The sequence below is a fragment of the Antennarius striatus genome, chromosome 17, assembly GCF_040054535.1.
Source record: "Antennarius striatus isolate MH-2024 chromosome 17, ASM4005453v1, whole genome shotgun sequence".
NCBI lineage: Eukaryota > Metazoa > Chordata > Actinopteri > Lophiiformes > Antennariidae > Antennarius > Antennarius striatus.
The window spans coordinates 17,668,455-17,679,325 of record NC_090792.1 but is presented as its reverse complement, the minus strand read 5'-3'; the positions used below and the strand labels follow the sequence as shown (position 1 = coordinate 17,679,325).

At 46.2% G+C, this 10,871-nt stretch overlaps 2 protein-coding genes across 3 annotated transcripts; one reads left to right on the top strand and one right to left on the bottom strand.

Annotated features, from left to right (window-relative positions):
• Window positions 1–2,354: 2,354 nt before the first annotated feature.
• LOC137611311 (solute carrier family 35 member G2-like) lies at window positions 2,355–4,688 on the top strand. The gene is made up of 2 exons (XM_068339439.1): window positions 2,355–2,602; window positions 3,221–4,688. The coding sequence occupies exon 2, from the start codon at window positions 3,242–3,244 to the stop codon at window positions 4,589–4,591; it is 1,350 nt and encodes a 449-aa protein (XP_068195540.1). The 5' UTR covers window positions 2,355–2,602; window positions 3,221–3,241; the 3' UTR covers window positions 4,592–4,688.
• A 1,462-nt stretch (window positions 4,689–6,150) lies between these two features.
• LOC137611115 (endophilin-B1-like) lies at window positions 6,151–10,799 on the bottom strand. Of its 2 annotated transcripts, XM_068339139.1 has the most exons (10): window positions 10,131–10,799; window positions 9,917–10,058; window positions 9,662–9,790; window positions 9,456–9,589; window positions 9,278–9,370; window positions 8,874–8,960; window positions 8,743–8,766; window positions 8,413–8,502; window positions 8,172–8,272; window positions 6,151–7,963 (listed from the first exon to the last, which is right to left on the bottom strand). In XM_068339139.1, exons 1-10 carry the CDS (start codon window positions 10,185–10,187, stop codon window positions 7,435–7,437), a joined length of 1,386 nt encoding a protein of 461 aa, XP_068195240.1. In that variant the 5' UTR covers window positions 10,188–10,799; the 3' UTR covers window positions 6,151–7,434. The 2 variants fall into 2 exon arrangements, with proteins under 2 accessions (XP_068195240.1, XP_068195239.1); XM_068339138.1 differs by having other exon boundaries at window positions 9,456–9,790.
• Window positions 10,800–10,871: the final 72 nt, after the last annotated feature.

The following is a 10,871-nucleotide window of genomic DNA, read 5'->3' as shown; positions in this document are numbered from 1 at the left end:
CGCGCCTCCGAGGGAGGAACCGATACGGGGTCGCGCACAGAAATAGAGACTCCCCCCCCTCCACCCTAATCCAAACCACCCCAGGTTTAATTATTAATAGGAAACGATTAAATTGGAATATACAAATAGATAAAAAAAATAAATAAGACAACAAACATACAAAAAAAAAAACGAAGTATGAATATATTCATGTTTCTAAATTGTAGATCTGCAACTAATATTGTTTGATCTGGAGATTCTTTGATTTATTTAAGGTTAACAGCTCGTGAAATATAAAAATATGCTTAAAAATTTTTCAAAAAATGAAACAAAAGAAATAGTATCTGCTCTGATTCAAAGTCATCTTGATGATTTTTTTCAGACTGGCTTTGAAGGAACTCAAAAAAATATAAGAGGGGGAAATTTAAAAATAACGTCAACAGGCATTTCCTAAACAGATACTGTAAGAACAGGTGAGTGCAGTTGGTTTATTTCCTGTTCAGAGAGTTAAGAAACTTAAGAAACAGATGCAGAACATTGTCAATGCTTTTGATAAAAATATATAGATTTTATTAAGTCTTATATGATCAAAATGATTAAGAAAAGCAGTGTCACGACTCATCAGAGGAGCTGAAACCACTAAATTTCAATTTTATTTTTCCAATAAATGCCTGGAATGAAGACTTACTTATCAGATCAGATTCAATTGTTTATCTTTTTCTTGAATCTTTGCATTTCTCATAAATATAGCCATCTTCCATGATTTTTCTTGACATTTGGACTAATATGTCCAAATTATCGTAGATTTTGCTCAACAAAGTAATCCAGCTTCTTTATTATGAACTCCTGTGGTCAAAAATCATGTCCTATATTTTTACATCATAGAAACATCACAGAATCAGCTTGTCTCCTCCTGACCCTTTCCAATGTTTACTTGGGATTGGAACTTTATTTTTATTGTTTGCATCTAACCATAAGTTCCAAAGCATTCCTTAAGTCTCCTTTAGCTAACCTTCAGACCTACAGAAAGTCCTCAGCTATGCTGCTGTAGGGTTGGACTGGTTGGGGACTCCCCATGATGCATCGAGCTGCTCTTTCCTCCCACTCCTTCTCTACACATTCAGACTGAGCTCACTGCTCTGCGTGGGGAAGTGACAGTGTGGAGCCCTGCTGCACTATCAAGTGCTGGGGGGCTTAGGTGGAAAAAGCATCTTCCGCTTATTGGAAGGTCATTGGTTCAAGCCCCATTTCCATCATTCTACATGCTGAGAGCTGCTCACACTGCTCCACAGGGAGGGGTCAAACCCAGAGAACAGATTGTACAGCACTGTACTCTAATTATATGTTGTTACTGAAGGAAATATCATTAATTCTACTCCAATTCTTAAACTTTTCAGAAATCCCATGAATCCAAAAATCATTGAAGTCACGTCCATCTTCCTCTTCCATCCTGATGCTACAACACTGATGAATGCTGGGAAGGATGCGTCTGGCAGGGAACTCAGAGGTGATCCTAACTAGAGCTTAAGGTTGCCATCGGCTTCATCCTGACTTCATGTGGCCTGTCTGTGAGGTAGCTGGTAACCCATGACAACAGGCACAGGTCCACCTGCATCCTCGCCAGATGGGGCCGGAATGGTCCTGTCAGAACCTTTGATGTGTAAGCCAAAGAAAGGTTGCTGGAAATAATATATTTTAAAAAATATAGGATTAGAAAACGTTTGATATTGTGAAGAGAGAACAAGAGAAGAAGAAGAAGAAATAATCAAAAAATTGAAGTTAACTATCATAAAAATAATCCAACAGAACAGAATGACCAGAAAATTATATTCAAATAAAAAAAGTCACAAACCACAGTAATGATAGATTCTGCTCGTCACGTGATTTTATGACACGTAAATAAGGGAGTGAGCTGTAACCATGGAGACGCAACAATCAACACAACATCCTGGAAACAATTCATCGATTGGCCAAAAAAACATACACAAATTATTGATAATGTAGATTAGACGGAGTTGTTTATGGCTTTTTGTGAGATGACACAAAATTAGAATTTAAGATGAACGTTTTCTCGTAGACTGACGTCATTCATCACGTGACCTTTAAGAAAAGTCACACGTTTTTAGTGGGTGAGGCTGAAATTGAAATTGATTTAAAAACATCTGTGAAGTCACACACACACACACACACACACACACACACGCACACACACACACACACACACACACACACACACACACACACACACACACACAGAGCTCTGATGCTGACGCATGCTCAGTTCATCTTCTCCCCGTTGAGGTAGAAGCGGGTTTGTGGTCGACCATCACACACACACACACACACACACACACACACACACACACACACACACACACACACACACACACACACACACACACACACACACCTCCTCCCGCCATAGAGCTGCACGCGCGTGCTGCAGTTGAGGGGGGTCGAGCTGTGGTCTGGGGGGGAGGCAGAGGTGCGATCAGCTGAGGAGGAGGAGGAGGAGAAGAAGGAGGAAGAGGCGCTCCGTGTCCTTGAGGAGTCTCGCCGCAGAGGAGGACGGAGGAGGAGGCGGACGCGATGGAGGAGCTCGGGGATTGACTGGTTCCAGCAGGTCAGATGCTTAGATGTTTCATAGGTGCTTGTCGATAACATCGCGATCGATTATCGATCGGAACAACCTGAACTTGCGACAGACCTGCGGCAGGTGCGCGTCCGCAGAGTGCGCACGTCGCGCATCACAGGTCGGACCTGCGATGTCGGCACCGAGAGACATAACCTTGAAAACACACACACAGGTGTGTGCAGATGTTCCTCTCGTCCCTGATTGGATGATTCTCTGAGGGGCATTCAGGTCTTTCGGATCATTATCGAATATTTAATTAAAGGGGGCAGTTTCAGATGTTTTACTGTTTTTTAAATTCCAAACAGAATAAAATTTTGTTTTTGTTTTTCAAAAAAAATCGAATTTTTCATTAAAAATGGAAGTAGCCAAGATCCAGATCGTTTAATTTGATGAAGCCATTAATAAACCTGTGTTACCTCGGCTACCTGTAGGGGGGCTGGGGTTCTCCGACCAATCAGAGCTCTGCAGTGACGTCACCTTTGATTTCCTGCTCTTTTTTTCCCCTAAACCTCATGGGAGGTAATTTCTTGGAGAACCAAAAGACGAGTTTGGCGGGTGTTGGCCCACGTCAGCTGTCATCATCATGTCCTCTTCCTGTCATTGCAGATGTGCCTCTGACGGTTGAAGATGGAGTCCACTCACCTGCTGAGCACCCCCAAGAAGAAAGTGAAGATTCACCCTCACACCGTCACCGCCAAATACACCACACACACACCCTTCTCCCCCCAGGCTAGGGTCCACACACACTTCCCCCAACCCGGGGACGAGGGCTACGATGACGCTCCTTCCTTTGAGGACTTTGGTTCCTTCTTGGAGGAAACGCAGGACAGGAAGCCGCTGACAGGAAACAGGAAGTGGCCTGTCACTCTGTTTGGCTCCAGAGATAAAGACGCCCCCATCAGACCAACTGGGGGTGGAGACGGGAGGGAGTGTGGAGCCAAGGCGGTTAAGGGCCCCGGGAGAGGAGTGGGGGAGCAGCTGGCCAGTTTTGGGGAGGCGTCAGTATCCGCGTCCCGCCTGACGTGGGTGGGGCTGCTTCTGGCGGCGTTGGCTCACGGAGGTGTGATCGTCCTGACGCGTCTGGCGTCGGAACGCTTCGGTCTGGGGCCCCTGTTCCTGATGTTGGTTCGCTCGGTGGTCCAGCTGCTCTCTGTGGGGGTCCCCCTGCACCGGGGGGACAGTCCCTTCGGACCTGAGGGTCATCGTCTACGTCTGCTCTGCTACGGCGTCACCTTCGCCCTCTCTCTCTGCTGCGCCTACTCCTCCTCGGCCTTCATCTCTGCAGGCGGCGGCGCCACCAGCTGGCGCCTGGCGACCACGGCGCTGTCAGCCACGCTTGCCTTCCTGCTGCTGGAGGAGAAGCTGGGATTGGCCGATGGGATCACCACCGCTGCAGGACTGTGTGGTTTGGGGCTCCTGCTGCTCCCCGCTGGAGATGAGGAAGACTCCGGCGTTCTAGCTGACCCGGTTGCGTTCTGGAGGGGTGCGTTTGGTTGGTCTCTCTCGGTTCTCGCGGGACTGTGGATGGCTCTGGCTCTGATTGGCTATCGTTCCCTGAAGGAAAGGGTGGGCGTGGCTACAGCTTTGTTCAGTGTCAGCTGGGTGGGCTGCCTCCTTGCCCCGGCATCCATGGTTCTACTCCAGGAGGGCTGGTCCTGGCCCACGACTACCCCATCCTGGGCCCTGGTCCTGGGTCTGGTGGCCTGCTCAGCCTCTGCCTTCCTGGGGATGACGCACGCCTTGACTCGACTCCACCCGGCTCTGGTTTCTGCCACTCAGAGCCTGGAAATACCTTTCGCCATGATTCTGCATCTGACCGTCCAGCCGATGGCGCCCACGGCAACGGAAGTGGTGGGGAACGTGATGGTGACGCTGAGCGTCGGCTGGCTGGTGACGATGAAGCTGCTGCCGTCTCGAGGAGGAGGACGGCGCCAAAGGGAGGAGTACGAGGAGATCGTGGACTCACCCATTAAATAGAACCCCCCCCATACCAGTGTTCTTCAGTGATTGGTGGTTGTTTATTGATGTATTTTGTCGTCTCTGATTTTTTTGGGACGGTGTCAGTGATGTGTCGTCTGCTCTGGTGATGTGACATTAAACACCGTCCTGAAAAACATATTTTGTACATCATTTATCGCAAACATATTAACAGAAAGACAATAAGACAACAGCAACGAGACCTCAGATGGTGAAGCGACATGAGAGGCTAAATGTTCCTATAGTAGAGCTTAATAAAGACAACCAGTTCTTCTTCAGTTCTCGTGGTGGCTGGTCTTGATGAGACCAGACACCACGAGAACTGAAGAAGCCTCTTGGATGAGAGGCGAAACGTCTTCAAGAAACTATCTGAAGGTCCAGTGGATTGAATTAAACAGCTTTGGATAAGCATGACCTGGATAACTGAGAACCTACATAGACATTAATCCCTGATGATATGAATAGATTGATCAATAATTTACTGATGTCTAAGGAGATATTGGAATGTAAGCTGATAAGTTGAAATGAATCCTCGGAGCGGTTGGTTCCGGTTCAGGATGACTCCAGGATGCTGAGTCGTCATGACGACATCTAGAGGCGCAAAGGAAACCGACCGGAGGTCACGCTCCCTGAGGGAAAGGCCTCGAATCGTGGATTCTTGAATCTGTGATCCGTTTCCTGTGTGACAGCAGGAAACCTTTCTTTGAAGGTGTTTACTACATGTTTAACCTCCAGAAGGTCTCTTGCGATGGTAACCAGGGACCTTTCTCCTGTGGCCACGCCCAGGCTGACATCACTTCCTGCTGCAACTCAGTCTAGATCTTGAACCTGTGGGCATCATCCTGAGTCCTCCGCTGTCCTCCAGGTGGTTCACCATGACGTTTCCTTTAAGATCCTCTTTCTTTCTGCATTGTTGTCCATTGTTGTCCATTGTTGTCCATTGATGCCCACATGCCTCTTGACAGGGTCGGGTGCTTTGCAGCAGATCTCCAGAGACTCCAGCAGGATGTTCTCCCTCATGTGGGAGTCCTCCAGAGTGATGAACACTTTGTCCCAGAGGGACATGTCGGGATCACCTGGAGGCAGGAACCACATACACATCAGACGGCTCAGAAACGAGTGGCATCAACCTGAAAACCGCGGATTGACCTCCTTCATTTAGATTCAATGACATCTACGGATGGCTGCCGTGTGTCCAGGTGAAGTTGGCTGATCAGACCACTGAGGTCATCAAAACAGTAATAAAATATTTTAATACTCTAATATTTTTATCTGTTGGCCATAATTATCAATATTTACATTTGAAAATACTTGAACTATTGTAGTTGACATGTAACGAGTTTAGAAAATCAGCAGCTTTTACTTTTTAAAAATAAAAATACTGAACTTTTCATGATATTCTATATTTTTATTCGCAGTACCAGTCATATTACATAACCACTAGATGGCAGCACAAGATCACAACTATCCTATGCTAGGGTATATACTGTATATATATAGAGAGAGCTAGCTCCATCTAAGAACCCATAGAGATCACACTGAAGTGAACACGAGGGGAATCAATCTGGGTAATTGTCAGCCAGACTGAAATCACCAGAAGGGGGCGCCGTTGACACAGCAGTGCTGATTTGATTGGATTTGTAGCTAAAACTAAAATGACCTCATGTTAAATTTGCTGGATTTTATCTTACCTTAGAGGTTCCTTTGTTTGATAAACATCTAACACAAGTAGAGTTGTCAGGATGAAGATGGTGTCATCTGCATAGACATTTTAAAAAATGTCAACTATTTAATGTAAAAAAAAGCAAAAAATGGTGATCCTCTCCCCGCAGAGGTGGTGACATTTGTTGAGACAGCTGAAAGTTGTCAAGAGATGACAGGGTGGATAAAACAAACTCACCCTCACCACCTTGCTCGGCTTCACTGTTGAAGATGTCTGCGTAGCTTCCTTCATCATCATCTTCATCGTTCAGAAACAAACTTTCCCCCAGGATGACGAGAACACACAACAGCCTGAACATGATGAACACATGAATCACGACATTCTCATTCTGACATGACCGCTGACTTTATACGAAGGGAGAGAAAGGGTGGGGCTAGAGGTGTAGCAGAGGAGGTGAGCATTCAACAGAGGAATGATGGGAAACAGGAAGTGGGGAACAGATGGAGGGATGACAGGAACAGATGTCGAGAAGAACAAAAATAGAGCTAGCAGGAGGTGGGACTGATGAAGAGGTGACAGCTCGGTTTCAGTGTTGACTTATGTTTGTCACATGACCAGTCAAAAAAACCTGTTGCGAGTCGCTGAAGATGAATGAAAAATGTCTTTGTATGAAGTTTTGTCTCTTTCTGGGGTTTCACAGATTGATGATTATTGGTTGCTCTCTCACCGGATCAGGTGTTACATCAGTGATAGCATTTTTTATTTCCATGTCATATACATGTCAAACTGTAACATAGTTCCAAACAGGAAGTAAAAGAACCCAACATCATCAGCAACACATCTCATTGGTCTAAAAGTAACTCCCAAATAAAAATTCTACAAAAACATATCCATCCATCCATTTTCTTGTCATTCTCTCATCTTCAGCAGCTTTTCCGCCTTCAGGGTCACGGTTGTTGCTGTAGTCTATCCCAGCTGGCTACAAGCAAGAAGGTTGGGGACACCCCGGACGTGTCGCCAACGCATCGTGGAGCCACAAAAATAGTTTTAAAATAAGTACAACATCCCTCTCAATAAGCAACCAATCACAGATAATCTACTGTAACACGTTGTAGTGATAACAGAAAACATTACAGACAATCCTGAACATTTCTGTGTGACGACTGTACCTCAAACTGTTTCAACCAGCTGACTTCCTTTCTACAGGATCAGTATTGGAGTTGTGGACCAATCTGGTCTCATTGGTGGTGTTGTTGGTTGATGGAGTCTCATTGGTGGTGTTGTTGGTTGATGTGGTCTCAGTAACGGTGTTGTTGGTTGATGTGGTCTCATTGATGGTTTTGTTGGTTGATGGGGTCTCATTGGTGGTGTTGTTGGTTGATGTGGTCTCAGTAACGGTGTTGTTGGTTGATGTGGTCTCATTGACGGTTTTGTTGGTTGATGGGGTCTCATTGGTGGTTTTGTTGGTTGATGGGGTCTCATTGGTGGTGTTGTTGGTTGATGTGGTCTCATTGATGGTTTTGTTGGTTGATGGGGTCTCATTGGTGGTGTTGTTTGTTGATGTGGTCTCAGCGACGGTGTTGTTGGTTGATGGGGTCTCAGTGACGGTGTTGTTGGTTGATGGGGTCTCATCCGACTTGTTGCTATCCGTTGGTTCATGAGGGCTAACCACTGACTGCCAGTTATTGGAGCAGAGGACCGCAGGAATGCTGCAAATCAACATGAAACCCAACCAGAGATTAATTTCTTTCATCGTGTTAATATTCACATTTTTAAAAATTTATTTATTTTTATTTCCTGTATCGTGTTTATTTTTGAGAACAGATGTGATCTGTGACGTTTCCCTTGATGAGATGGGATCTGATTTAAAACCACTACAGTCAGATTTACATTCATGTTCACTGATGTCAACCAGACCTGGCCAGCTGGATCTGAAGCTCCTGAGCGTGTCGGTTACACTGGTCGTAGTAACAGGCCTGAGCATCCACAAAGTCACCGAGGCTCCTCAGGTGGTTCATCTGATGGAACGCGAGGCAGATGGGAGTTAACTTTTCGTTAGTACATGCAGTACCACCATACTCAAACTACTTTGTAGCCATCTGTTTCCATTCTAACTTAGTAGACGATGTCCGTGATTGGCTGACAGTCGTATACGTACATGAGTGTTGCCGATTCCTTCCACAGCTCGTCTCATCGTCGCTGACTGACGATCAAACAAAGACTGACAGATCTTCAGCTCCATCTCCGCCTACAGGCAAAAACACGTTACTGCAGCTAACAGGACCGCTAACGTTTGTCGTCATGGTAACTGATGCTGCAGGCCTAGATAAGTCCAGAAGCAGATGTTTATATGTAAAGCAGCTCCACTAATACTAGTAGCAGTAATAGTAGTAGCAATACTTGTAAAATAATAATAATAGTAATATAATAATAATAATAATAATAATAATAATAATAATAATAATAATAATAATAATAATAATAATACCTGAGAAATTTCCTGAGCCCACATCTGATTGGTTGAAACACACAAAGGAGTATAAATTATTGTTCATTAACAATGATGACATCACCATCACCATCATCATCATCATCCTCATCATCATCATCATCACTGACCTTCAGCCACTTCACTCGCAGGAAGCTGAACATGTAGGAGACGTGTGTAGTGAGGTAGTCATTATCCAGCGGGCTGGAGTTCAGGTTCTGGTCAGAATGTTAATAAACACAGGAAGAGAAACGTTCAGACTTCAGTCCATCCAGTTCCTGTTAGAACCCAGGTGAGCAGAAACGTTCCTGCTGGGGTTCCTCTGGGTTCTGTGCTCGGACCTATAGTTTTCACACACACTCTCCTTCAGTCACGTCTGATGGACACTTTAATGTGACAAACTGAGGTTCTTGAGCTGAACCCAAGCGTCTCATGATGTCTCTACTGTGGGTTTGCTTTACCTGGGCCTCCACCTGGGTCTAACAAAAAATAACAACATAAACTTGACAATTGACCAGTTGTCATGGTAACTCACTCTGGCCTCTCGATCAGCTTCGTGGGCTTTTCTCAGTCTGTTGATCGCGATGTCTAAATCCAGACGCTTGTTCAGCAACACCCTTCGCTCATCCTGAGAACACACACACACACATCCACTGCTCTGTTTCCATGACGACAGTCTGCCCCTTTTGAGTGTTCTGTTGGCTGAACGTTACCTGTACGACTCCGTATTCCACCTCGGTGAATCTCCTCAGAGGATTCAGAAAAAGGATGCAGACGCTTTCCACAAACTTCTTCTCTGCCGCGCCGAGAAGCTTCTGAGTCCGTCCACAACGGAGAAGGGACGCACCTGTGGGCGACACACACACCTGAGCTGAATCCTGAATGTTCTCCAAAAGTCCACCCTCGTCCGTTGACTCACCATACGGCGTGTTGGGGCCCATGTCCTGTCCGGCCTCGAGCATCTGGTCTCCCAGGGACTCCAGCAAACGAGGACGCGGCGGGACGGTCCAGTCCAGATGTCCATACAGTCTGTCCTCCAACCGAGCTCCTGTAGGCGGGGACCAGATGGAATCACCTTCAGGATCTTGAAGAACTTCTTAGAATGTCTCTCAGGAGAAGACAGACCTCCACAAACCAACATCAACAACTTCTACACCCGCCCTTGGAGTCTCACCGGGGTTCGGCTGCAGCAGGACCTCCGTCTGGGACGCCAGCCTGTCCGTCCAGGTCTTTGTGGCGTCGGTCCGGGTGAGGAGCTCCTCAAGGTCAGGGTCCAGTTCGGTCCGATCCGCCTGGCCGAGAGTCTCCCCCGTTAACTGGAGAACCAAAGAACACCAGCTGATCACCTGGAAGAATTTAATGACGTCACTCCCCAGGGAGGTGTTTACCTGAACGGCCCGGTTGATGAACTGACCGGCGTCCACGGCCAGTCGCGTTAAATCCATCGCACCCACCTCCGCGGCACCCGCCGGTGCGGATATCAAACGGCTACGAGCAGACGCGTGACGTCATGGCCACGGGAGACGTTTATGGACGGCGGAGGACGTGTGTGTGTGTGTGTGTGTGTGTGGTTCATCGGCGCTTGCGTACGTGACGTACGAACTTTACGTACGTGCGTACCGGAAGTAGGGGCTTTTAATTTGTAGCCTCCGGCAGCTAACAGCTAGCAGGCTTTTAACGAATGAATGAAAATGTGACGGACATGCTGTATTTAGAATGAACGGAAGATCGTCACGTACTTCCTGTCAAGACTTTCAGAATAAAAGCATAATCTTGAGAATCCTGCGTATCTCCACGAATAATAATAATAATAATTTTTAAAAAAAGAATTGCTTTCGGATAATAATCTGTATTAAACCAACAAAGCGATAGACTACAATTCATTTTAGATAACCTGACATTATTAAAATCGAGGCGCTAATTTATCCACGTTGTTGTTTTCATCCGGTTTCCGGTTCCACTTGGTTCCATTCATCTGACAGCCAGCTGGAAAAACAACCAGGCGTTGAGAAAAATCAAAAAAGTGACGATCACAAATACCGCAACCCTCTGAGTGTCTGAACTCATGGCTGGATGATGAAGATCCTGATATATTTAACTTGAGTCAGTTCACAAGAGACCCTGAACCC

Bases quoted from the DNA above. Each gene is read 5' to 3' on its own strand.
- LOC137611311 (XM_068339439.1), top strand. From the start codon at position 3,242: ATGGAGTCCACTCACCTGCTGAGCACCCCCAAGAAGAAAGTGAAGATT.
- LOC137611115 (XM_068339138.1), bottom strand. From the start codon at position 10,187: ATGGATTTAACGCGACTGGCCGTGGACGCCGGTCAGTTCATCAACCGG. The intron at 8,961-9,277 runs GTGAGTTACCAT...CATTCTGACCAG, and splicing joins AAGCTGATCGAGAGGCCAGA to AACCTGAACTCCAGCCCGCT. The intron at 8,767-8,873 runs GTCAGTGATGAT...TCAACCAATCAG, and splicing joins TGCGAGTGAAGTGGCTGAAG to ATGTGGGCTCAGGAAATTTC.